We start from the raw sequence: 24,615 nt of genomic DNA on the forward strand, positions 1-24,615 counted from the left end.
CCGCTGGTCGCACCCGAGCCGGGTTGGGTTCCGCCGCGCTGACCTTTGATTCCTTGGTGACATCACTGGCCATAATTCTTAGTGGGAAAAGACGCCATGGCAACAGATGCCAGGCGGCCTGAATGAAGGAGCACAGAGCACTGTAAGACGGGAGGAAAGGTAAATGACCATGGGGCAATCATGGGGCAGAGAGGGAAAACTTGCAACTGCATACGGTAAGTTAATACAGAGCTAATCAGCCTAGCTGGGGTTGGTGAGTTGGAGAGGCAGTGTAGCAAGTTAATTAAACGATCACTGGGTATTGTAAGCGAGCCCATTCTCTCCTTACGCTTGGTTCCCGCTGTGTGCAGCTTGGTGCGAGAGGATTAGACAGCATGGAATTTTATGCAAGATTAAACACCATGTCCCCAGCTCTAACTTGTGACACATGCTGGATATGGCCTGAAGCAGGCAATGTCAGCCCTGACTATATTAATTTCACCGTTGGCTTGCTCCGTTCACTCCCCCTCCCCCTCCCCTTCTGCAGCTTCGGAGTTTGCCCCTGCCGAACTCCCTCAGCCAAATAAAAAAGGATTGGTGTTCCCCGGAGATGAATATCCACCAAACCAGCGTCCTCAGTTCTGGGCTGTGGTCACCTTTTAGCACCAATGTTTCTGAGATGACGGGGGTGGGTGGGGAGGGGGGGAGTTTTAACCCGACCCGCTTGTTGGGAGACTGAGGGGATCAGGGTTTACACCCTGCCCGATTTTACTCTCCATTGAAGTCAGCGGAGTGTAATATTTGGACAGGGTGTAAAACTGGCATTCCAGCCGACCCCGCGGGCTCCCCGCCCGGCGGGTTAGGTTAAAATCACCCCCACTGATTCTCAAATTGGATCGCTGGGTGGTCACCTCGGCCCCATCTGTTCACTCCAGAGATTAGAACCCATAATCCAGGCTGACACTCCAGTGTAGTACTGAGGGAGTGCTGCAATGTCGGAGGTGCCGTCCTTCGGATGCGACATTAATCCGTCTGCCCTCTCAAGGTGTGAAAGATCCCATGGCACTATTTGAAGAAGAGCAGGGGGAGTTCTCCCCGGTGCCCTGACCAATATCTATCCCTCAACCAACATCACTAAAACAGGTTATCTGGTCATTATCACATTGCTGTTTGTGGGACCTTGTGTTTCCTACATTACAACAGTGACTACACTTCAAAAAAGTACTTTATTGGCTGTAAAGCACTTTGGGACGTCCTGAGGCTGTGAAAGGCGCTATAGAAATGCAAGTCTTTCTTTTTTTCTTTTAGTACATATGAGAGTACAACAGATCTAACCTGAGCTTTGAAAACTAATAAATCATTGATGAACCCAGCAATTACATTCAGATCTCTTAAATTATGAATGCTTTAATTAGGGCACTCTGAATCTGTAAGTGGAGTTGGTTAGTGGGCCACCCAGACACTTTAACTAACAGGCCAGGGACAAGTGATTGCAATAATGAATGGCAGTGTTTGCAAACAGTTAGAGTCGATCTTCGACAGCCCTGCTCACTCGCAGCAATTCGTTTAATCACCTGAAACGCTGAGCCAGTCTCTCAGGCGGCGGTTTGATTCGGCTCTACAGTGGTGGGTGGGAAGAGTTTGTGGGGAGGGGAGCCCTTCGTCCTCGTTCCCGTCCCTCCTGAACCGAGTGCAGTTCAAGGCTGGTCTGGGCCCACAGGGAGGGTGGGTACCTCTGTCCTCCAGTACGGTGGGGGAAGAAACAGACAGTCTGGCCTGCCATCCTGCACCTGCTGGGAGGTTGGTACATTGTGAGCGGTCTCCAGTCAAGTCCAGATACTAAACAGGAGGCCATCCAAATCAGGGCTTGGGGCCTGACAAACAAAGACTTGCATTTATGTAACTAACGCCTTATCACGTCTCTCAGAAGGTTTAAATACAATAAGTTAAAAAAGCATATGGGTTCCTGGGCTTTATTAATAGAGACAGTGGGGGAAAAATTGGATAAGGGTGCAAGAGGTGGACAGAAGGAGGGTCATCCTATATCCACGCGGTGGGGGGCGGGGTGCAAGAAGCCCTCCAGACATATATCCAAAAGGCAGCGGGGGACGAAGTCAATGCCAGGCCCACAGCATCATGAACATGGATGCAGTGCAAGAAGAAGTTCAATGCTTTGACATGAGTGGTCAAGGTGAGTGAGGTCAACTGTCAAGTGGCGTCTCCTACCAATTGCACCACGCACGACACCACCCATCACCCACATACCAACAAACTCTTTGCTGGAGTATTGTGTCCAATTCTGGGCACCGCACTTTAGGAAGGATGTCAAGGCCTTAGAGAGGGTGCAGAGGAGATTCACTAGAATGGTACCAGGGATGAGGGACTTCAGTTATGTGGAGAGACTGGAGAAGCTGGGATTGTTCTCCTTAGAGCAGAGAAGGTTATGGGGACATTTAATAGAGGTGTTCAAAATTATGATGGGATTTGATAGAATAAATACGGAGAAACTGTTTCCACTGGGAGGAGGGTCGGAAACATCCTGCCACATCCAATCATGAATAGTGGTGGATAATTAAACAACTAATGGGAGGAGGAGGCTCTGCAAACATCCCCATCCTCAATGATGTCAGAGTCCAGCATGTGAGTGCAAGAGATAAGGCTGAAGCGTTTGCAACCATCTTCAGCCAGAAGTGCCGAGTGGATGATCCATCTCGGCCTCCACTCGATATCCCCACCATCACAGAAGCCAGTCTTCAGCCAATTTGATTCACTCCACGTGATATCAAGAAACGGCTGAGTGCACTGGATACAGCAAAGGCTGTGGTGCTAAAAACTTGTACTCCAGAACTAGCTGCGCCTCTAGCCAAACTGTTCCAGTACAGCTACAATACTGGCATCTACCCAACAATGTGGAAAATTGCCCAGGTATGTCCTGTCCACAAAAAGCAGGACAAATCCAATCACCGCCCCATCAGTCTACTCTCAATCATCAGCAAAGTGATGGAAGGTGTCGTCGACAGTGCTATCAAGCCGCACTTACTCACCAATAACCTGCTCACCGATGCTCAGTTTGGGATCCGCCAGGACCACTCGGCTCCAGACCTCATTACAGCCTTGGTCCAAACATGGACAAAAGAGCTGAATTCCAGAGGTGAGGTGAGAGTGACTGCCCTTGACATCAAGGCAGCATTTGACCGAGTGTGGCACCAAGGAGGCCTAGTAAAATTGAAGTCAATGGGAATCAGGGGGAAAACTCTCCATTGGCTGGAGTCATACCTAGCACAAAGGAAGATGGTAGTGGTTGTTGGAGGCCAATCATCTCAGCATCAGGACATTGCTGCAGGAGTTCCTCAGGGCAGTGTCCTAGGCCCAACCATCTTCAGCTGCTTCATCAATGACCTTCCTTCCATCATAAGGTCAGAAATGGGGATGTTCGCTGATGATTGCACAGTGTTCAGTTCCATTTGCAACCCCTCAGATAATGAAGCGGTCCATGCCCGCATGCAGCAAGACTTGGACAACATCCAGGCTTGGGCTGATAAGTGGCAAGTAACATTCGCGCCAGACAAGTGCCAGGCAATGACCATCTCCAACAAGAGAGAGTCTAACCACCTCCCCTTGACATTCAATGCCATTACCATCGCCAAATCCCCCACATCAACATCCTGGGGGTCACCATTGACCAGAAACTTAACTAGACCAGCCATATAAATACTGTGGCTACAAGAGCAGGCCAGAGGCTGGGTATTTGATGGTGAGTGACTCACCTCCTGACTCCCCAAAGCCTTTCCACCATCTACAAGGCACAAGTTAGGAGTGTGATGGAATACTCTCCACTTGCCTGGATGAGTGCAGCTCCAACAACACTCAAGAAGCTCGACACCATCCAGGACAAAGCAGCCCGCTTGATTGGCACCCCATCCACCACCCTAAACATTCACTCCCTTCATCACCGGCGCACTGTGGCTGCAGTGTGTACCATCCACAGGATGCACTGCAGCAACTCGCCAAGGCTTCTTCGACAGCACTTCCCAAACCCGCGATTTCTACCACCTAGAAGGACAAGAGCAGCAGGCACATGGGAACAACACCACCTGCACATTCCCTGCAACTCACGCACCATCCCGACTTGGAAATATATCGGCCGTTCCTTCATTGTCGCTGGGTCAAAATCCTGGAACTCCCTTCCTAACAGCACTGTGCGAGAACCTTCACCACACGGACTGCAGCGGTTCAAGAAGGCGGCTCACCACCACCTTCTCAAGGGCAATTAGGGATGGGCAATAAATGCCGGCCTCGCCAGCAATGCCCACATCCCATGAACGAGTTAAAAAAAACAGAGGACACAGATTTAAGACAATTGGCAAAAATACCAGGGGAGAGATGAGGAGGAACTTTTTATGCAGCGAGTTGTGATGATCTGGAATGCGCTGCCTGAAAGGGTGGTGGAAGAAGATTCAATAATAACTTTCAAAACGGAATTGGATAAATACTTCAAAAGGAATAAACTGCAGGGCTACGGGAAAAGAGCGGGGGAATGGGACTAATTGGAATGCTCTTTCAGAGAGCCGGCACAAACACGATGGGCCGAATGGCCTTCTCCTGTGTTGTGTGATTCTAAGTTCAGAAGACCCCAGAAACAGCAAGGTTTCTGGGTGATGTTGGTCGAGGGATAAATATTGGCCAGGACAGCCGGGAGAACGTCCCTGCTTTTCTTCGAATAGTGGCCATGGGATCGTCTATGTCACCGAGAGGGCAGACGGAGCCTCGGCTTAACTTCTCATCCGATAGACAGCACCTCCGGCAGTGCAGCACTCCCTCAGTATTGCCGGCCTGGATTATGTGCTCAAGTCTCTGGAGTGGGACTTAAACCCACAACTTTCTGACTCAAGAGGCAAGACTGTCACCCACTGAGCCACATCAGACACTCAACTGTTTTTCACATCACCAGAGGCAAAAGCAGGTGAGAATTTTTTTTAACTGGGCTTCCGTTTTGAAAGCCGTTGGCAATTCAACCTCTGAAGCCCGGGCAACTCAGTCCTATTTATACTAAAAACAGAAAATGCTGGAAATGCTCAGCAAGTGAGGTAGCATCAGTGGAGAGAGAAACAGAGTTAACGTTTCAGGTCGATGACCCTTCGTCAGAATTGGAAGAGGTTAAAAAGTTAACAGTTTTTAAGCAAGTACAGAGCCAGGGAAAGTGAGTGGGGAGAGGAAAGAACAAAAGGGAAGGTCTCTGATAGGGTGGAGGGCAGGAGTGATTAAATGACAAAAGGGACGATGGTTCAAGGCAAGGAGGGTGGGAATGGGACAAGAAACAAAAGGTGGGTTCAGATGAAGTGTAAATGGTCACAGCAAAATAACAGAGGAGGAGGGAAGCCTGGAAAAATGTTGCAAAGAGAAGCCTCCCGTGGCCCGGGAATATGACTGATTCTATTTGTCCTGTTTGTGTTTAGTGTTTTTCACTCGATAGTTTGTCCTGTTTGCGTTTAGTGTTTTTCACTCGATAGTTTGCGTTTGTGTTTAGTGTTTTTCACTCGATGGTCTGTCCTGTTTGCGTTTAGTGTTTTTCACTCGATAGTTTGCGTCTGTGTTTAGTGTTTTTCACTCGATGGTTTGTCCTGTTTGCGTTTAGTATTTTTCACTCGATGGTTTACGTTCGTGTTTAGTGTTTTTCACTCGATGGTTTGTCCTGTTTGCGTTTAGTGTTTTTCACTCGATAGTTTGCGTCTGTGTTTAGTGTTTTTCACTCGATAGTTTGCGTCTGTGTTTAGTGTTTTTCACTCGATGGTTTGTCCTGTTTGCGTTTAGTGTTTTTCACTCGATGGTTTGTGTTTGTGTTTAGTGTTTTTCACTCGATTGTTTGTGTTTAGTGTTTTTCACTCGATGGTTTACGTTCGTGTTTAGTGTTTTTCACTCGATGGTTTGTCCTGTTTGTGTTTAGTGTTTTTCACTCGATAGTTGGTGTTTAGTATTTTTCACTCAATGGTCTGTCCTGTTTGTGTTTAGTGTTTTTCACTCGATGGTTTGTGTTTGTGTTTAGTGTTTTTCACTCGATGGTTTGTCCTGTTTGTGTTTAGTGTTTTTCACTCGATAGTTGGTGTTTAGTGTTTTTCACTCGATGGTTTGTGTTTGTGTTTAGTGTTTTTCACTCGATGGTTTGTCCTGTTTGTGTTTAGTGTTTTTCACTCAATAGTTGGTGTTTAGTGTTTTTCACTCAATGGTTTGTGTTTGTGTTTAGTGTTTTTCACTCGATGGTTTGTCCTGTTTGTGTTTAGTGTTTTTCACTCGATAGTTGGTGTTTAGTGTTTTTCACTCGATGGTTTGTGTTTGTGTTTAGTGCTTTTCACTCGATGGTTTGTCCTGTTTGTGTTTAGTGTTTTTCACTCGATAGTTGGTGTTTAGTGCTTTTCACTCAATGATCTGTCCTGTTTGTGTTTAGTGCTTTTCACTCGATGGTTTGTGTTTGTGTTTAGTGCTTTTCACTCGATAGTTGGTGTTTGTGTTTAGTGCTTTTCACTCAATGGTTTGTGTTTGTGTTTAGTGCTTTTCACTCGATGGTTTGTGTTTGTGTTTAGTGCTTTTCACTCGATGGTTTGTGTTTGTGTTTAGTGCTTTTCACTCGATGGTTTGTGTTTGTGTTTAGTGCTTTTCACTCGATGGTTTGTGTTTGTGTTTAGTGCTTTTCACTCGATGGTTTGTGTTTGTGTTTAGTGCTTTTCACTCGATGGTTTGTGTTTGTGTTTAGTGCTTTTCACTCGATGGTTTGTGTTTGTGTTTAGTGCTTTTCACTCGATGGTTTGTGTTTGTGTTTAGTGCTTTTCACTCAATGGTTTGTGTTTGTGTTTAGTGCTTTTCACTCGATGGTCTGTCCTGTTTGTGTTTAGTGCTTTTCACTCAATGGTTTGTGTTTGTGTTTAGTGCTTTTCACTCGATGGTCTGTCCTGTTTGTGTTTAGTGCTTTTCACTCAATGGTTTGTGTTTGTGTTTAGTGCTTTTCACTCGATGGTCTGTCCTGTTTGTGTTTAGTGCTTTTCACTCGATGGTTTGTCCTGTTTGAATGTTTTTTGGGGCCCTGGAGGTTTGGAACAGGCCGTTCTTAGCGCTGACGTCGGATTGGCAGATAAATTCTAAATCCGAACACCGGGGTCTGTTCATGTCAGCAACACAAGCTATCTGCAAATTAATGGGGACAGAGATTTAAACTTCATTCGTAGCCCCCCACGGGGGCTCGATTGTACGCAGTCCACCAAGATACAGAGCTATGGACGCCCGAGCACCGGGCCCGAGGGTGGCAGGGGGCTATTGGGGCCTAGTTAGGGTTGCCCTGGTGTATCCAGGAATTAAAAATTGATCTCCGGGACATTGCTGAGAGAAAAAAAAAACCTGGGAGAAAAATCACGGGCAATAAAAAACAATAATTTCCTTCAACAGTTTTATTTATTAAAATGTTATAAAAATGTTGGATTGAGAAAAAAAACGGCTGTTTGACTGAGAGTCAAGATTCATCCAATCAGATAATGAAGAGTCCATTCGCTTTCCAATTGTGGAAAGGCGGAGCACTGTGAGGATGGACAGGTCGGGCGACCAATGAGGGGAGTGTGGGGGCGGGGCGATTGGAGGGAGGAGTTCATGTGTTGAAACCTCCAGGAATATGTCCAACCAGAGTTGGCGACCTTAGGTCTAGAGCAAGTTAAACATGTATAGAACCTTGGTTAGACCACACCTGGAGTACTGTGCATAGTTCTGGTCTCCATATTATAAGAAGGATAAAGGGACACTGGAGAAGGTGCAAAAAAGATTTACTCGGATGATACCAGAACTGGGAGGTTATACCTATCGGGAAAGACTTAACAGGCTGGGGCTCATCTCTCAAGAAAAAAAAAGACTGAGGGGTGACCTGGTAGAGGTCTTTAAAATTATGTCGGGGTTCGATAGGGTAGACTTAGAGGAAATGTTTCTATTTATGGAGGCATCCAAAACTAGGGGTCATAAATAGAAGATAGTCAGTGAGTTAAAAAGGGATCTTGCCCAGGTGGATTGGAATCAAAAATTGATAGGCAAAACAGTAATTGAACAAAGGGAGGCCTTCAAGGAGGAGATGGTTTGGGTACAGAGTAGACACATTCCCACGAGCCCTGGCTGGCTAATAAGATAGTGAATAAAATGAAACAGAAAAAGGAGGCTTATGACAAATAATACAGTAGAGAACCAGGCTGAATGCAGAAAGTACAGAGGAGATCTAAAATAACAAATAAGAGGGGCAAAGAGAGAGTATGAGAGTAGATTAGCGGCTAACATAAAAGGGAACCCATAAATCTTTTATAAACATTAAAAAAAGTAAAAGGGTAGTCGCAGGGTGGGACCAATTAGGGACAAAAAAGGAGATCTTCTTATAGAGGCAGAGGGCATGACTTGAGGTACTAAATGAATACTTAACATCGGTCTTCACTAGAGAAGAGGATGCTGCCAATGCCACAGTAAAGGAGGAGGTAGGAGTGATATTGGATGGGATAAAAATAGATGAAGAGGAGGAACTTAAAAGATTGGCAGTGCTCAAAGTAGAAAAGTCACCCGGTCCTGAGGGAAGTAAGGGTGGAAATTGCAGAGACTCTGGCCACAATCTTCCAATCCTCCCTGGATATGGGGACGGTGCCAGAGGACTGGAGGATTACAAATGTTACACCCCTGTTCAAAAAAAGGCGGAGGGATAAACCCGGCAATTACAGGCCAGTCAGCCTAACATCAGTGGTGGGGAAACTTTTAGAGACGTTAATCTGGGACAAATGAATTGGCACCTGGAAAAGTATGGGCTAATAAATGAAAGTCAGCACGGATTTGTTAAAGGAAAATTGTGTTTGACTAACTTGATTGAGTTTTTTGATGAAGTAATGGAGAGGGTTGATGAAGGTAGTGCGGTTGATGTTGTGTATATGGATTTTCAAAAGGCATTTGATGAAGTGCCACATAATAGACTTGTTCGCAAAATTAAAGCCCATGGGATTAAAGGGACAGTGACAACGTGGATACAAAATTGGCGAAGGGACAGAAAGCAGAGAGTAGTGGTGAACGGTTGTTTTTCAGACTGGAGGGAAGTATACAGTGATATTCCCCAGGGGTCAGTATTAGGACCACTGCTCTTTTTGATATGTATTAATGACCTGGACTTGGATATAGAGGGTATAATTTCAAAGTTTGCAGATGACACGAAACTTGGAAATATAGTAAACAATGTGGAGGATAGAAACAGACTTCAGGAGGATATAGACAGACTGGTGAAATGGTAGACACATGGCAGATTAAATTTAATGCAGAGAAGTGTGAAGTGATACATTTTGGTTGGAAGAATGAGGAGAGGCAATATAAACTAAATGGTACAATTTTAAAGGGGGTGCAGGAACAGAGAGACCTGGGGTGCACATACACAAATCTTTGAAGGTGGCAGGACAAGTTGAGAAGGCTGTTGAAGAAGCATATGGGATCCTGGGCTTTATTAATAGAGGCGTAGAGCACAAAGGAAAGAAGTTATGCTAAACCTTTATAAAACACTGGTTAGGCCTCAGCTGGAGTATTGTGTCCAATTCTGGGCATCACACTTTAGGAAGGATGTGAAGGCCTTAGAGAGGGTGCAGAAGAGATTTATTAGAATGGTGCCAGGGATGAGGGACTTCAGTTATGTGGAGAAGCTGGGGTTGTTCTCCTTAGAACAGAGAAGGTTAAGGGGAGATTTGATGGAGGTGTTCAAAATCATGAATGGTTTTGATAGAGTAAATAAGGAGACACAGTTTCCAGTGGGAGAAGGGTCGGTAACCAGAGGACACAGATTTATACAGATCGGCAAAAGAGACGGAGGCGACATGAGGAAACATTTTTTTATGCAGCGAGTTGAAATGATCTGGAATGCACTGCCTGAAGGGGTGGTGGAAGCAGATTCAATAGTAACTTTCAAAAGGGAATTGGATAAATACTTGAAGGGAAAAAATTTACAGGGCAATGGGAAAGAGCAGAGGAATGGGACTAATTGGATAGCTCTTTCAAAGAGCCGGCACAGGCACGATGGACCGAATGGCCTCCTTCTGTGCTGTACCTAATATGATACTAGTAAATCCAACAGGGAATTCAGGAGAAACTTCTTTACCCAGAGAGTGGTTAGAATGTGGAACTCACTACCGTAAGGAGTAGTTGAGGCGAATAACATAGATGCATTTAAGGGGAAGCTGGATAAACACATGAGGGAGAAAGGAATAGAAGGATATGCTGATAGGGTGAGATGGAGTAGGGAGGGAGGAGGCTCGTGTGGAGTATAAACACCGGCATAGACCAGTTGGGCCGAATGGCCTGTTTCTGTGCTGTAAGTTCAGTACAGCTCCTTTCGAGGCTTCACCCTGTTGGTTGGTCTCCCTGAGCCCTCACCTCCTCCTCACTGCAGCTAACTCTGACCTTCTGTCTCTCTTTCCAGGAAAGCATTACGGAGTGTACAGCTGCGAGGGCTGCAAAGGGTTCTTTAAACGAACCGTGCGGAAGGACCTGACCTACACGTGCCGGGACACCAAGGACTGCATTATCGACAAGCGCCAGCGCAACCGCTGCCAGTACTGCCGCTATCAGAAGTGCCTGGCCACGGGAATGAAGAGAGAAGGTAGGCCGCAGCCTCTCCGCCGTCTCTGAACACGCAGCGCGCTGACGTCGAGCGTTCCAGAGACGGTTAGAGCCCGGTTTGCGTCGAGGGCCCATGACCCCCGACCGACCATCTTTCAGAGTGCCCGAAACCGCCCCCATTTTTACTCCATTGGCAGCCTATCCCGGAGAGCCCACAGGACGGCTGCTGTGGGAAACAGTGAAAGCTCACCCTCCCGTTGGCAGGGTTTGAGGCTGAATCACGTTGTTAAGGTACTGCAGGGGGAGCTTTATTCTGTATCTGTCTGAATGTTTTGAGGAGGTCGCTGACACGGTGGGCAGGGGAGTGTCAATGGATGTTGTCTATATGGACTACCAGTAGATATTTGAGAAGGTTCTTCACAAAGTATTATTGGCAAAAATGAGAGCGCATGGAATTGGAGGCAATCTTTTAACATGGGTAGGGAATTGTTTAGGAGGTAGGAAACAGAGAGTAAGGATATTGGATATATACTCCCATTGGCAGGATGTGACTAGTGGTGTCCCCCCCCCAGGGATCTGTACTGGGGCCTCAGTTTTCCATTATATTTATCAATGACTTGGATGAAGGAATAGAGAGCCGTATATCCAAGTTTGCCGATGACACTAAGTTGGGAAGGACAGTAACTAGTGCAGACAGAAGCAAAAAGTTGCAAAGGGACATTGATAGATTGAGTGAGTGGGCAAAACTATAGCAGATGGAGTTCAATGTGGGGAAGTGTGAGGCCATCCACCTTGGAGCCAAGAAATAAAAATCAGAGTATTTTTTAAATGGTGAGAAGATAGGAACTGTGGAGGAGTGAAGTGATTTGGGGGGTCCCTGTACACAGATCATTAAAGCTAGAGGGCAGGTACAAACAGCAATCAAAAAATCTACTGGACTTTATCTCAAGGGGGTTAGAAGACAAAGGGATGGAAGTTATGTTTCAGTTGTACAGAGCCTTGGTCAGGCTCCATCTGATGTGCTGCGTTCAGTCCTGGGCACCGCGCCTCAGTCAACACTCCCGGTAAAACTAGACACAAACAGCTGAGCAGATAAGCTGCCAGGAGAGGGCAGAAAGACCTGCAGCAAATGGTGGGGGTTGGGAGTCGTCGTGGGGAGTGGGAAAGGACGACAAGCGCCTGGGGGCAGCTTAGGACCGGGGCAAGGCAGCAGGAGGCCTGATTGTCACAGGTGGGTGGGTGCTGTGGAGAAGAGCGCCACCGACCTTGGAGACACAAACTAAGGAGCTGGGAGGAGTCAGACCCGGAGTCAGTCATGGTGGAAGAATGAGCCAATCAGAGTTCAGTATAACAAAGAGGCTGAGACATGGGACACTTGAGGGCCCAGCATTCAACACAAGGACATCGTACCACCACTCCACATCGTACCACCACTCCACATCGTACCACCACTCCACATCGTACCACCACTCCACATCGTACCACCACTCCACATCGTACCACCACTCCACATCGTACCAACACTCCACATCGTACCACCACTCCACATCGTACCATCCCTCCACATCGTACCACCACTCCACATCGTACCATCCCTCCACATCGTACCAACACTCCACATCGTACCACCACTCCACATCGTACCAACATTCCACATCGTACCACCCCTCCACATCGTATCACCACTCCACATCGTACCATCCCTCCACATCGTACCAACACTCCACATCGTACCACCACTCCACATCGTACCACCACTCCACATCGTACCACCACTCCACATCGTACCATCCCTCCACATCGTACCACCACTCCACATCGTACCACCACTCCACATCGTACCACCACTCCACATCGTACCATCCCTCCACATCGTACCACCACTCCACATCGTACCACCACTCCACATCGTACCACCACTCCACATCGTACCACCACTCCACATCGTACCACCATTCCACATCGTACCACCACTCCACATCGTACCACCACTCCACATCGTATCACCACTCCACATCGTACCACCACTCCACATCGTACCACCACTCCACATCGTACCATCCCTCCACATCGTACCACCATTCCACATCGTATCACCACTCCACATCGTACCACCACTCCACATCGTACCACCACTCCACATCGTACCATCCCTCCACATCGTACCACCACTCCACATCGTACCATCCCTCCACATCGTACCACCACTCCACATCGTACCACCACTCCACATCGTACCATCCCTCCACATCGTACCACCACTCCACATCGTACCACCACTCCACATCGTACCACCACTCCACATCGTACCACCACTCCACATCGTACCACCACTCCACATCGTACCATCCCTCCACATCGTGCCACCACTCCACATCGTACCACCACTCCACATCGTACCACCACTCCACATCGTACCACCACTCCACATCGTACCACCACTCCACATCGTACCACCACTCCACATCGTACCACCACTCCACATCGTACCATCCCTCCACATCGTACCACCACTCCACATCGTACCATCTCTCCACATCGTACCACCACTTCACATCGTACCATCCCTCCACATTGTACCACCACTCCACATCGTACCACCACTTCACATCGTACCACCACTCCACATCGTACCACCACTCCACATCGTACCACCACTCCACACCGTACCACCACTCCACATCGTACCATCCCTCCACATCGTACCATCCCTCCACATCGTACCACCACTCCACATCGTACCACCACTCCACACCGTACCACCACTCCACATCGTACCACCACTCCACACCGTACCACCACTCCACATCGTACCATCCCTCCACATCGTACCATCCCTCCACACCGTACCATCCCTCCACATCGTACCATCCCTCCATATCCTACCACCACTCATGAGGTATTTTTAAGATAGCTCGGCTGGTGTCTGGAATACAAAGGGGTGAAGTTATGCTTCAGCTGTACAGAGCTCTGGTTAGACCCCATCTGGAGACTGCTTTCAGTTCTGGGCACTACATCTCAGGAAGGATATATTGGCCTTGCAGATTCACCAGAATGATACCGGGGCTACAATTATGAGAACAGGTTGCATAGACCAGGGTTGTATTCCCTTGATTTTAGAAGATTAAGGGGTGATCTAATCGAGATGTTTAAGATGATTGAAGGATTTGATAGGGCAGATAGAGAGAAACTATTTCCTCTGGTGGGGGAGTCCAGAACAAGGGGGCATAATCTTAAAATTAGAGCTAGGCCGTTCAGGGGTGATGTCAGGAAGCATTTCTTCACACAAAGGGGAGTGGAAATCTGGAACTCTCTCCCCCAAAAAGCTTTTGAGGCTGGGGGTCAATTGGAGCTTTCAATACTGAGATTGATAGATTTTTATTATGTAGGAGTATCAAGGGATATGGAGCAAAGGCAGAAAAACAGAGTTGAGGTACAGATCAGCCATGATCTGATGGAATGGCGGAGCAGGCTCGAGGGGCTGAATGGCCTTCACCTGTTCCTATGCCTCAGTTTGTGATTTAGCCCTCCACACCAGTAGGTCCCAACTTCAATCCTTGGCCTGAGCAGAGTGAGCTGATCTGGCGGCAGTAGGGCCCATTATTCTAATTGGCTTCATCGGCCAGCCAGGGCTACCCCCATCACCTGACGACTGATCCACTGTGACCCCCGCTGGAAAGTGGGTGTGGACATTGGATGGGGTCAGACTCTTGCTGGGCTGGGGATTTCCCCCTCCTCCCGTAGAACAGCCCTGTCGGCCACTCACCACCGAGGTTTGGGTGCCAAGAATGGCTGCTTGGGCGAGGTAGCGGCTATGGGGGTTCCTGGGGACCCCCAGCACGAGGCCAGGGCGTTCGGGAGGGGACGGGGGAAAAAAACAGGGGACGTCCGATGACGGGGGTGGAAAGTGTGGTCTGTTTTTCAGTCTGGAGTGCGCTTTCTCGATGAAAGTTTCAATCTCTTTCAGCCGTGCAAGAGGAGAGACAGCGGGGGAAGGAGAAAAGTGATAATGAACTGGAGCCCAGCAGCAGCATCAACGACGACATGCCGGTGGAGAAGATTCTAGAAGCGGAACTGGCTGTGGAACCAAAGACGGAGACGTACGTGGATGCCAGTCCAGGAAATTCGGTGTGTAGTACAGATTCCCTTCCACCTCTATTTCTGCTTAACGTAAGAACAAGTACTAATTTTTACTATTTAAACATTGTATATTTTCTTTTTGACTTTCCTGCTGTCAATCGCCACATCCGTCTGGTCTCAGCTGGAACTGGGAGGCTCTGTAGCTGAAGGCTTCTGTCGAATGCAGTGTCCACAGTCCTGAGTGGACCAGCAAGGGGAGGGGTTTTCCAACATTCTCATTACTCCTCCCTCGCTGCTGTCGTCCATCTAATTTTACCCTCCCTCCTTCCCAAAGTACAAGGGTGGGTGGGTGGGTCTTATCGACCGGCCTTGATCCCTTGACCTGTGACCTTTGAGTCACATAAGACCATCAGAGATTGGAGCAGGAGTAGGCCATTCGGCCCCTCGAGCCTGCTCCGCCATTTAATGAGATCATGGCTGATCTGATTTTTACCTCAACTCCACTTTCCCGCCCTTTCTCCATATCCTTTGACTCCCTTGCTGATCAAAAATTTGTCTAACTCAGCCTTGAATGTATTCAATGACTCAGTCTCCACAGTTTTTTGGGGTAAAGAATTCCAAAGATTCACAACCCTCTGGGAGAAGAAATTCCTCCTCATTTCCGTCTTAAACGGGCGACCCCTTATTCTAAGACTATGCCCCCTAGTTTTAGATTCATCCATGAGGGGTAACATCCTCTCAGCATCTACCCTATCGAGTCCCCTCAGAATCTTGTATGTTTCAATACGATCTCCTCTCATTCTTCTAAACTCCAATGAGTATAGACCCAACCTGTTCAATCTTTCCTCATAAGACAACCCTTCCATACCCGGAATCAACCTAGTGAACCTTCTCTGAACTGCCTCCAATGCAAGTATGTCCTTCCTTAAATAAGGGCACTAGAACTGTACACAGTACTCCAGGTGTGGTCTCACCAGCATCCTGTACAGTTGTAGCAAGACTTCCCTGCTTTTATACTCCATCCCCCTAGAAATAAAGGCCAATATTCCATTTGCTTTCCGGATTACCTGCTGCACCTGTATGTTGACTTTTTGTGTTTCATGTACGAGGACACCCAGATCCCTCTGTACCGCAGCATTTTGTAGTATTTCTCCATTCAAATAATATTTTGCTTTTTTATTTTTCCTCCCAAAATGGATGACTTCACATTTTCCCACATTATATTCCATCTGCCAAATTTTTGCCCATTCGCTTAACCTGTCAATATCCCTTTACAGACACTTTGTGTCCTCATCGCAACTTGCTTTTCCACCTATCTTTGTATCATCAGCAAATTTGGCCACAAGACACTCTGTTCCTTCATCCAAGTCATTGATATATATTGTAAATAGTTGAGGCCCCAGCACTGATCCCTGCGGCACCCCACTAGTTACAGATTGCCATTTTGAAAATGACCCTTTTATCCCGACTCTTTGTTTTCTGTTAGTTAGCCAATCCTCTATCCATGCCAGTATATTACCCCCAACACCATGAGCTCTTATCTTGTGCAGTAACCTTTTATGTGGCACCTTATCGAATGCCTTTTGGAAATCCAAATATACTGCATCTATTGGTTCCCCTTTATCCACCCTGCCTGTTACTTCCTCAGAGAACTCTAATAAATTTGTCAGACACGATTTCCCCTTCATAAAACCATGTTGACTCTCCTTGATTGTATTATGAGTCTCCAAATGGATTCTAGCATTTTCCCAATGACAGATGTTAGGCTAACTGGTCTATAGTTACCTGCTTCCTGTCTCACTCCCTTCTTGAATAGGGGTGTTACGTTTGTGGTTTTCCAATCTGCTGGGACCTTTCCAGAATCTGGTGAATTCTGGAAGATTACAACCAATGCATCCACTATCTCTGTAGCCACTTCCTTTAAGACCCTCGGATGCAAGCCATCAGGTCCAGGGGACTTGTCAGCCTTTAGACCCATTAGTTTACCGAGTACTTTTTCTCTAGTGATAGTGATTGTTTTTAGTTCCTCCCTCCCCTTTGCCCCTTGATTTTCTACTATTATTGGTATGTTATTAGTGTCTTCTACTGTGAAGACAGATACAAAATATCTGTTCAATTCCTCTGCCATTTCCTTGTTTTCCATTATTATTTCCCCAGTCTCATCCTCTAAGGGACCAATGTTTACTTTAGCTACCCTTTTCCTTTTTAGATACTTGTAGAAGCTTTTACTGTCAGTTTTTATATTTCTTGCTATTTTACTCTCATAATTTATTTTCTCCCTCTTTATGATTCTTTTAGTCATCCTTTGTTGGTTTTTGCTGGGTGTATCTGGGTGTGTGTGTGTCTGGGTCTGTGTGTGTGTATGTCTGGGTGAGTGTGTGTATGTCTGAGTGTGTGTGTTTGTGTGTGTGTGTCTGGGTGAGTGTATGTGTGTATGTCTGAGTGTGTGTGTTTGTGTGTGTGTGTCTGGGTGAGTGTATGTGTGTGTATGTCTAGGTGAGTGTGTGTCTGGGTGTGTGTGTATGTCTGGATAAGTGTGTGTGTGTGTGTGTGTGTCTGGGTGTGTGTGTCTGGGTGAGTGTGTGTGTGTATGTCTGGGTGAGTGTGTCTGGGTGAGTGTGTATGTCTGAGTGTGTGTGTTTGTGTGTGTGTGTCTGGGTGAGTGTGTGTGTATGTCTGGGTGAGTGTGTGTATGTCTGAGTGTGTGTGTTTGTGTGTGTGTGTCTGGGTGAGTGTGTGTGTGTATGTCTAGGTGAGTGTGTGTCTGGGTGTGTGTGTATGTCTGGATGTGTGTGTGTGTGTGTGTGTCTGGGTGTGTGTGTCTGGGTGAGTGTGTGTGTGTGTGTATGTCTGGGTGAGTGTGTGTGTATGTCTGGGTGAGTGTGTATGTCTGAGTGTGTCTGGGTGAGTGTGTGTATGTCTGGGTGAGTGTGTGTCTGGGTGTGTATGTCTGAGTGTGTCTGGGTGAGTGTGTGTGTGTATGTCTGGGTGAGTGTGTGTCTGGGTGTGTGTTTTTGAGTGTGTCTGGGTGAGTGTGTGTGTGTCTGAGTGTGTCTGGGTGAGTGTGTTTTTGAGTGTGTCTGGGTGAGTGTGTGTGTGTATGTCTGGGTGAGTGTGTGTCTGGGTGTGTGTGTATGTCTGAGTGTGTCTGGGTGAGTGTGTGTCTGAGTGTGTGAGTATGTCTGAGTGTATCTGGGTGAGTGTGTGTCTGGGTGAGTGTGTATGTCTGGGTGAGTGTGTGTGTGTATGTCTGGGTGAGTGTGTGTCTGGGTGAGTGTGTGTCTGGGTGAGTGTGTGTGTGTATGTCTGGGTGAGTGTGTGTCTGGGTGTGTATGTCTGAGTGTGTCTGGGTGAGTGTGTGTGTGTCTGGGTGTGTGTGTTTTTGAGTGTGTCTGGGTGAGTGTGTGTGTGTCTGGGTGAGTGTGTTTTTGAGTGTGTCTGGGTGAGTATATGTCTGGGTGTGTGTGTGTATGTCTGAGTGTGTCTGGGTGAGTGTGTGTCTGAGTGTGCCTGGGTGAGTGTGTGTCTGGGGGTGTGTGTGTATGTCTGAGTGTGTCTGGGTGAGTGTGTGTCTGGGTGTGTGTGTGTATGTCTGAGTGTGCCTGGGTGAGTGCGTGTCTGGGTGAGTGTGTGTCTGGGTGTGTATGTGTATGTCTGGGTGAGTGTGTGTTTGGGTGTGTGTGTATATGTCTGAGTGTGCCTGGGTGAGTGTGTGTCTGGGTGAGTGTGTGTCTGGGTGAGTGTGTGTCTGGGTGTGTGTGTATATGTCTGAGTGTGTCTGGGTGAGTGTGTGTCTGGGTGTGTGTGTATATGTCTGAGTGTGCCTGGGTGAGTGCGTGTCTGGGTGTGTGTGTATATGTCTGAGTGTGCCTGGGTGAGTGTGTGTCTGGGTGAGTGTGTGTCTGGGGGTGTGTGTGTATGTCTGAGTGTGCCTGGGTGAGTGCGTGTCTGGGTGTGTGTGTATATGTCTGAGTGTGTCTGGGTGAATGTGTGTCTGGGTGTGTATGTGTCTGGGTGAGTATGTGTCTGGGTGAGTGTGTGTATATCTGAGTGTGCCTGGGTGAGTGTGTGTCTGGGTGTGTGTGTGTATATCTGAGTGTGCCTGGGTGAGTGTGTGTCTGGGTGTGTGTGTGTCTGGGTGAGTGTGTGTCTGGGTGAGTGTGTGTCTGGGTGAGTGTGTGTCTGGGTGTGTGTGTGTATATCTGAGTGTGCCTGGGTGAGTGTGTGTCTGGGTGTGTGTGTGTCTGGGTGAGTGTGTGATTGGGTGAGTGTGTGTGTATGTCTGAATGTGTCTGGGTAAGTGTGCGTCTGGGTGAGTGTCGGGGTGAGTGTGTGTATGGGTGAATGTGTATCTGAGTGTGTCTGGTTGAGTGTGAGTCTGTGTGTGTGTGTGTGTGTGTGTGTATGTCTGGGTGAGTGTGTGTCTGGGTGAGTGTGTGTGTATGTCTGGGTGAGTGTGTGTCTGGGTGAGTGTGTGTCTGGGTGAGTGTGTGTGTGTGTCTGGGTGAGTGTGTGTCTGGGTGAGTGTGTGTGTGTGTCTGGGTGAGTGTGTGTCTGGGTGAGTGTGTGTCTGGGGGTGTGTGTGTATGTCTGAGTGTGCCTGGGTGAGTGCGTGTCTGGGTGTGTGTGTATATGTCTGAGTGTGTCTGGGTGAATGTGTGTCTGGGTGTGTATGTGTCTGGGTGAGTGTGTGTCTGGGTGAGTGTGTGTATATCTGAGTGTGCCTGGGTGAGTGTGTGTCTGGGTGTGTGTGTGTGTATATCTGAGTGTGCCTGGGTGAGTGTGTGTCTGGGTGTGTGTGTGTCTGGGTGAGTGTGTGTCTGGGTGAGTGTGTGTCTGGGTGAGTGTGTGTCTGGGTGTGTGTGTGTATATCTGAGTGTGCCTGGGTGAGTGTGTGTCTGGGTGTGTGTGTGTATATCTGAGTGTGCCTGGGTGAGTGTGTGTCTGGGTGAGTGTGTGTCTGGGTGAGTGTGTGTCTGGGTGAGTGTGTGTCTGGGTGTGTGTGTGTGTGTGTGTATGTCTGGGTGAGTGTGTGTGTATGTCTGGGTGAGTGTGTATGTCTGAGTGTGTCTGGGTGAGTGTGTGTATGTCTGGGTGAGTGTGTGTCTGGGTGTGTATGTCTGAGTGTGTCTGGGTGAGTGTGTGTGTGTATGTCTGGGTGAGTGTGTGTCTGGGTGTGTGTTTTTGAGTGTGTCTGGGTGAGTGTGTGTGTGTCTGAGTGTGTCTGGGTGAGTGTGTTTTTGAGTGTGTCTGGGTGAGTGTGTGTGTGTATGTCTGGGTGAGTGTGTGTCTGGGTGTGTGTGTATGTCTGAGTGTGTCTGGGTGAGTGTGTGTCTGAGTGTGTGAGTATGTCTGAGTGTATCTGGGTGAGTGTGTGTCTGGGTGAGTGTGTATGTCTGGGTGAGTGTGTGTGTGTATGTCTGGGTGAGTGTGTGTCTGGGTGAGTGTGTGTCTGGGTGAGTGTGTGTGTGTATGTCTGGGTGAGTGTGTGTCTGGGTGTGTATGTCTGAGTGTGTCTGGGTGAGTGTGTGTGTGTCTGGGTGTGTGTGTTTTTGAGTGTGTCTGGGTGAGTGTGTGTGTGTCTGGGTGAGTGTGTTTTTGAGTGTGTCTGGGTGAGTATATGTCTGGGTGTGTGTGTGTATGTCTGAGTGTGTCTGGGTGAGTGTGTGTCTGAGTGTGCCTGGGTGAGTGTGTGTCTGGGGGTGTGTGTGTATGTCTGAGTGTGTCTGGGTGAGTGTGTGTCTGGGTGTGTGTGTGTATGTCTGAGTGTGCCTGGGTGAGTGCGTGTCTGGGTGAGTGTGTGTCTGGGTGTGTATGTGTATGTCTGGGTGAGTGTGTGTTTGGGTGTGTGTGTATATGTCTGAGTGTGCCTGGGTGAGTGTGTGTCTGGGTGAGTGTGTGTCTGGGTGAGTGTGTGTCTGGGTGTGTGTGTATATGTCTGAGTGTGTCTGGGTGAGTGTGTGTCTGGGTGTGTGTGTATATGTCTGAGTGTGCCTGGGTGAGTGCGTGTCTGGGTGTGTGTGTATATGTCTGAGTGTGCCTGGGTGAGTGTGTGTCTGGGTGAGTGTGTGTCTGGGGGTGTGTGTGTATGTCTGAGTGTGCCTGGGTGAGTGCGTGTCTGGGTGTGTGTGTATATGTCTGAGTGTGTCTGGGTGAATGTGTGTCTGGGTGTGTATGTGTCTGGGTGAGTATGTGTCTGGGTGAGTGTGTGTATATCTGAGTGTGCCTGGGTGAGTGTGTGTCTGGGTGTGTGTGTGTATATCTGAGTGTGCCTGGGTGAGTGTGTGTCTGGGTGTGTGTGTGTCTGGGTGAGTGTGTGTCTGGGTGAGTGTGTGTCTGGGTGAGTGTGTGTCTGGGTGTGTGTGTGTATATCTGAGTGTGCCTGGGTGAGTGTGTGTCTGGGTGTGTGTGTGTCTGGGTGAGTGTGTGATTGGGTGAGTGTGTGTGTATGTCTGAATGTGTCTGGGTAAGTGTGCGTCTGGGTGAGTGTCGGGGTGAGTGTGTGTATGGGTGAATGTGTATCTGAGTGTGTCTGGTTGAGTGTGAGTCTGTGTGTGTGTGTGTGTGTGTATGTCTGGGTGAGTGTGTGTCTGGGTGAGTGTGTGTGTATGTCTGGGTGAGTGTGTGTCTGGGTGAGTGTGTGTCTGGGTGAGTGTGTGTGTGTGTCTGGGTGAGTGTGTGTCTGGGTGAGTGTGTGTGTGTGTCTGGGTGAGTGTGTGTCTGGGTGAGTGTGTGTCTGGGGGTGTGTGTGTATGTCTGAGTGTGCCTGGGTGAGTGCGTGTCTGGGTGTGTGTGTATATGTCTGAGTGTGTCTGGGTGAATGTGTGTCTGGGTGTGTATGTGTCTGGGTGAGTGTGTGTCTGGGTGAGTGTGTGTATATCTGAGTGTGCCTGGGTGAGTGTGTGTCTGGGTGTGTGTGTGTGTATATCTGAGTGTGCCTGGGTGAGTGTGTGTCTGGGTGTGTGTGTGTCTGGGTGAGTGTGTGTCTGGGTGAGTGTGTGTCTGGGTGAGTGTGTGTCTGGGTGTGTGTGTGTATATCTGAGTGTGCCTGGGTGAGTGTGTGTCTGGGTGTGTGTGTGTATATCTGAGTGTGCCTGGGTGAGTGTGTGTCTGGGTGAGTGTGTGTCTGGGTGAGTGTGTGTCTGGGTGAGTGTGTGTCTGGGTGTGTGTGTGTATATCTGAGTGTGCCTGGGTGAGTGTGTGTCTGGGTGTGTGTGTGTCTGGGTGAGTGTGTGATTGGGTGAGTGTGTGTGTATGTCTGAATGTGTCTGGGTAAGTGTGCGTCTGGGTGAGTGTCGGGGTGAGTGTGTGTATGGGTGAATGTGTATCTGAGTGTGTCTGGTTGAGTGTGAGTCTGTGTGTGTGTGTGTGTGTGTGTGTGTATGTCTGGGTGAGTGTGTGTCTGGGTGAGTGTGTGTGTATGTCTGGGTGAGTGTGTGTCTGGGTGAGTGTGTGTTGAATGAGCAATGATTGGAGGGGGTCGTCTGTGCTGCTCCCACTGCCTGGGCCCTCACATGAAGAATGACCATTCCTGGTGAAGTGGGAGTCCCAGGTACCCCAGTGCCTTCCAGAGAGGAGAGAATTAGGGAGGGAGAAGGAAATCTCATAACTCTCAGAACCTGGAAGAGGCGATGGGTCTTTTTGTTAAAGTCAGATCTTTTTCTGTCTCTGTCAGGAAATGAGACTAAAATTATAGAACAGAAAAAGCCAGGCCCTGCAATTTGTTTGGACTAGTTTTACATGAAATAGCCACTTAAATCTTAGATGAAGTGTGCCCTGCTGTGCCTGGTAATAGGGTAATTTAGACATTGCTCTGCTCACTGCCATTTTGTGCTCTACGCTCAATTTTAGAAATCATTTGATAGGGAAATAATTGGACCAAGTTAGGCAATGCAGCGAGGACTCCCACAGGGCTGGCTCACTGAAAATCAATTGCCTGCAAATATGTTTTCGTTGTGTTTATAATTTGAATTGAACTCGACTAACAGCAGAGCACAACAAGGCTACGTGCATCCATTTTGAAACCATGTCACTGTCATCGGGATGGAGCAGTGCAGCTGGAGCACAAAAAAGTAGGCCTTGAGTTTCCATAGCAACTGAGCGCAGATTCCTCTCTTTCTCCCATTCCTCTCACTCTCCCTTCCTCGGATTGAACTGTGGTGGTTTAAATGTACTTGAAGATGGGCTGATTCACACTTGGGGCTGCCACTCTTGCTCAGTCAAAAACTGAACAGGATTTGGGCACCGCGACTCAGGAAGGATATATCGGCCTTGGAGGGGGAGGGGGTGCACCGCAGATTCACCAGAATGACACCGGGGCTAAAAGGGTTAAATTATGAGGACAGGTTACATAAATTTGGCTTGTTTTCCCCTTAGTTTAGAAGGTTGAGGGATGATCTCATGGATGTGCTTAAAGCGACGGGGTAGATAGAGAGAAACTATTTCCTCTGGTGGGGGAGTCCAGAACAAGGGGGCGTAATCTTATAAGCGGAGCTAGGCCGTTCAGGGGTGATGTCAGGAAGCACAAAGGGAGGTGGAAATCTGGAACTCTCTCCCCCAAAAAGGCTGAGGATGCTGGAGGACAGTTGGAGCTTTCCGGACTGGGGTCGACAGACTTGCGTTGGATGAGGACATTAAGGGAAGTGGAGCAAAGGCGGGAAAATGGAGTTGTGGTGCAGATCAACCACGATCTAATTCAATAGCAGAGCAGGCTCGAGGGGCTGAATGGCCTCTTCCTGTTGCTATGCATTTTATTTTTGTGCACAAAATGAGCCCCCCTCGTGCCTGCACACCGTTAAGGAGCAGACGTTTGTCGTTCGCCTGTCGATTATCAAAGTATGCGGGCAGCTGAACCTCCGAAACCAGGCTATCACTTCAAAGCAGGTCAAATGGTCAGCCGTAACGTAATCCCGACTCCCACCCCCCCTTGCGAATCCCATTGTTCTTACTGATTTGCGGAGCTGTCGCTGACGTTAGAAGTGATACAGTCAGACCCTTATCCTTTGTGTTGCTCTGAAATTTTCCCTGGGCAAGGACTCTGCCTACTCCAGTCACTTATGTCTCATGGAAGCCTTTGGCTGCACAACGGATGCTGGACAGGAGGAGAAAAGGCTTCAACAACAACAGCTTGCATTTATATAGCACCATTAACATAGTAAAATGTCCCAAGGCGCGTCACAGGAGCGACTATCAAACAAAATTTGACACCGAGCCACGTAAGGAGATATTAGGACAGGTGACCAAAAGCTTGGTCAAGGAGGTAGGTTTTAAGGAGCGTCTTAAAGGAGGAGAGAGAGGCGGAGAGGTTTAGGGAGGGAATTCCAGAGCTTAGGGCCCAGGCGGCTGAAGGCACGGCCGCCAATGGTGGGGCGATTAAAATCGGGGGATGCGCAAGAGGCAAGAATTGGAGGAGCGCAGAGATCTCGGAGGGCTGTAGGGCTGGAGGAGGTTACAGAGAGAGGGAGGGGCGAGGCCACGGAGGGATTTGAAAACAAGGATGAGAATTTTAAAATCGAGAGGTTGCTGGACCGGGAGCCATTGTAGGTCAGCGAACCCAGGGGTGATGGGTGAACGGGACTTGGTGCGAGTTAGGATACGGAGAGCAGAGTTTTGGTGAGCTGAAGTTTAGGGAGGGTACGACAGGCCATCTCTAAGTGCATCAAACGCCTGTTTCCTGCTCAGGGAATGGAACCAGGCCAGGCTGTTCAATGAGACTGCTGGGATGACATTTATCTATCTGTTTGTATGACATTTACAAAAGGGGGCCTTGTGTTGCCATGGTAACGTGCCTTACCGCTTTGGGCCACATGGCGGGGAGAGCGCACGGTGATTGGTGACCCGAGTTTGGCGCTCAGAATCGAACGTGGAGAGGTAAGGGAACATGTACGAGAGGATCGCCCAGAGCAAAGTATCACTGGCCTCTCAGAAGAAATGTCGGAACAAGAGCACCTGGCTTCT

General features: G+C 48.4%; 1 protein-coding gene across 5 annotated transcripts in view; it reads left to right on the forward strand.

Annotated features, from left to right (window-relative positions):
* LOC137325561 (retinoic acid receptor RXR-gamma-A-like) overlaps positions 1–24,615 on the forward strand; it is a 285,684-nt gene that overhangs the window by 235,568 nt on the left and 25,501 nt on the right. For 3 of the 5 annotated variants that reach the window (XM_067990805.1, XM_067990808.1, XM_067990807.1), the window contains exons 4-5: positions 10,439–10,618; positions 14,546–14,748. In XM_067990805.1, the coding sequence (XP_067846906.1) occupies positions 10,439–10,618; positions 14,546–14,748 (383 nt within the window). The remainder of the gene's footprint in view (positions 1–10,438; positions 10,619–14,545; positions 14,749–24,615) is intronic. The other 2 variants (XM_067990809.1, XM_067990806.1) reach the window with 1 other exon arrangement.

This window comes from Heptranchias perlo, chromosome 9, assembly GCF_035084215.1.
Source record: "Heptranchias perlo isolate sHepPer1 chromosome 9, sHepPer1.hap1, whole genome shotgun sequence".
In the NCBI taxonomy this organism is placed as follows: domain Eukaryota; kingdom Metazoa; phylum Chordata; class Chondrichthyes; order Hexanchiformes; family Hexanchidae; genus Heptranchias; species Heptranchias perlo.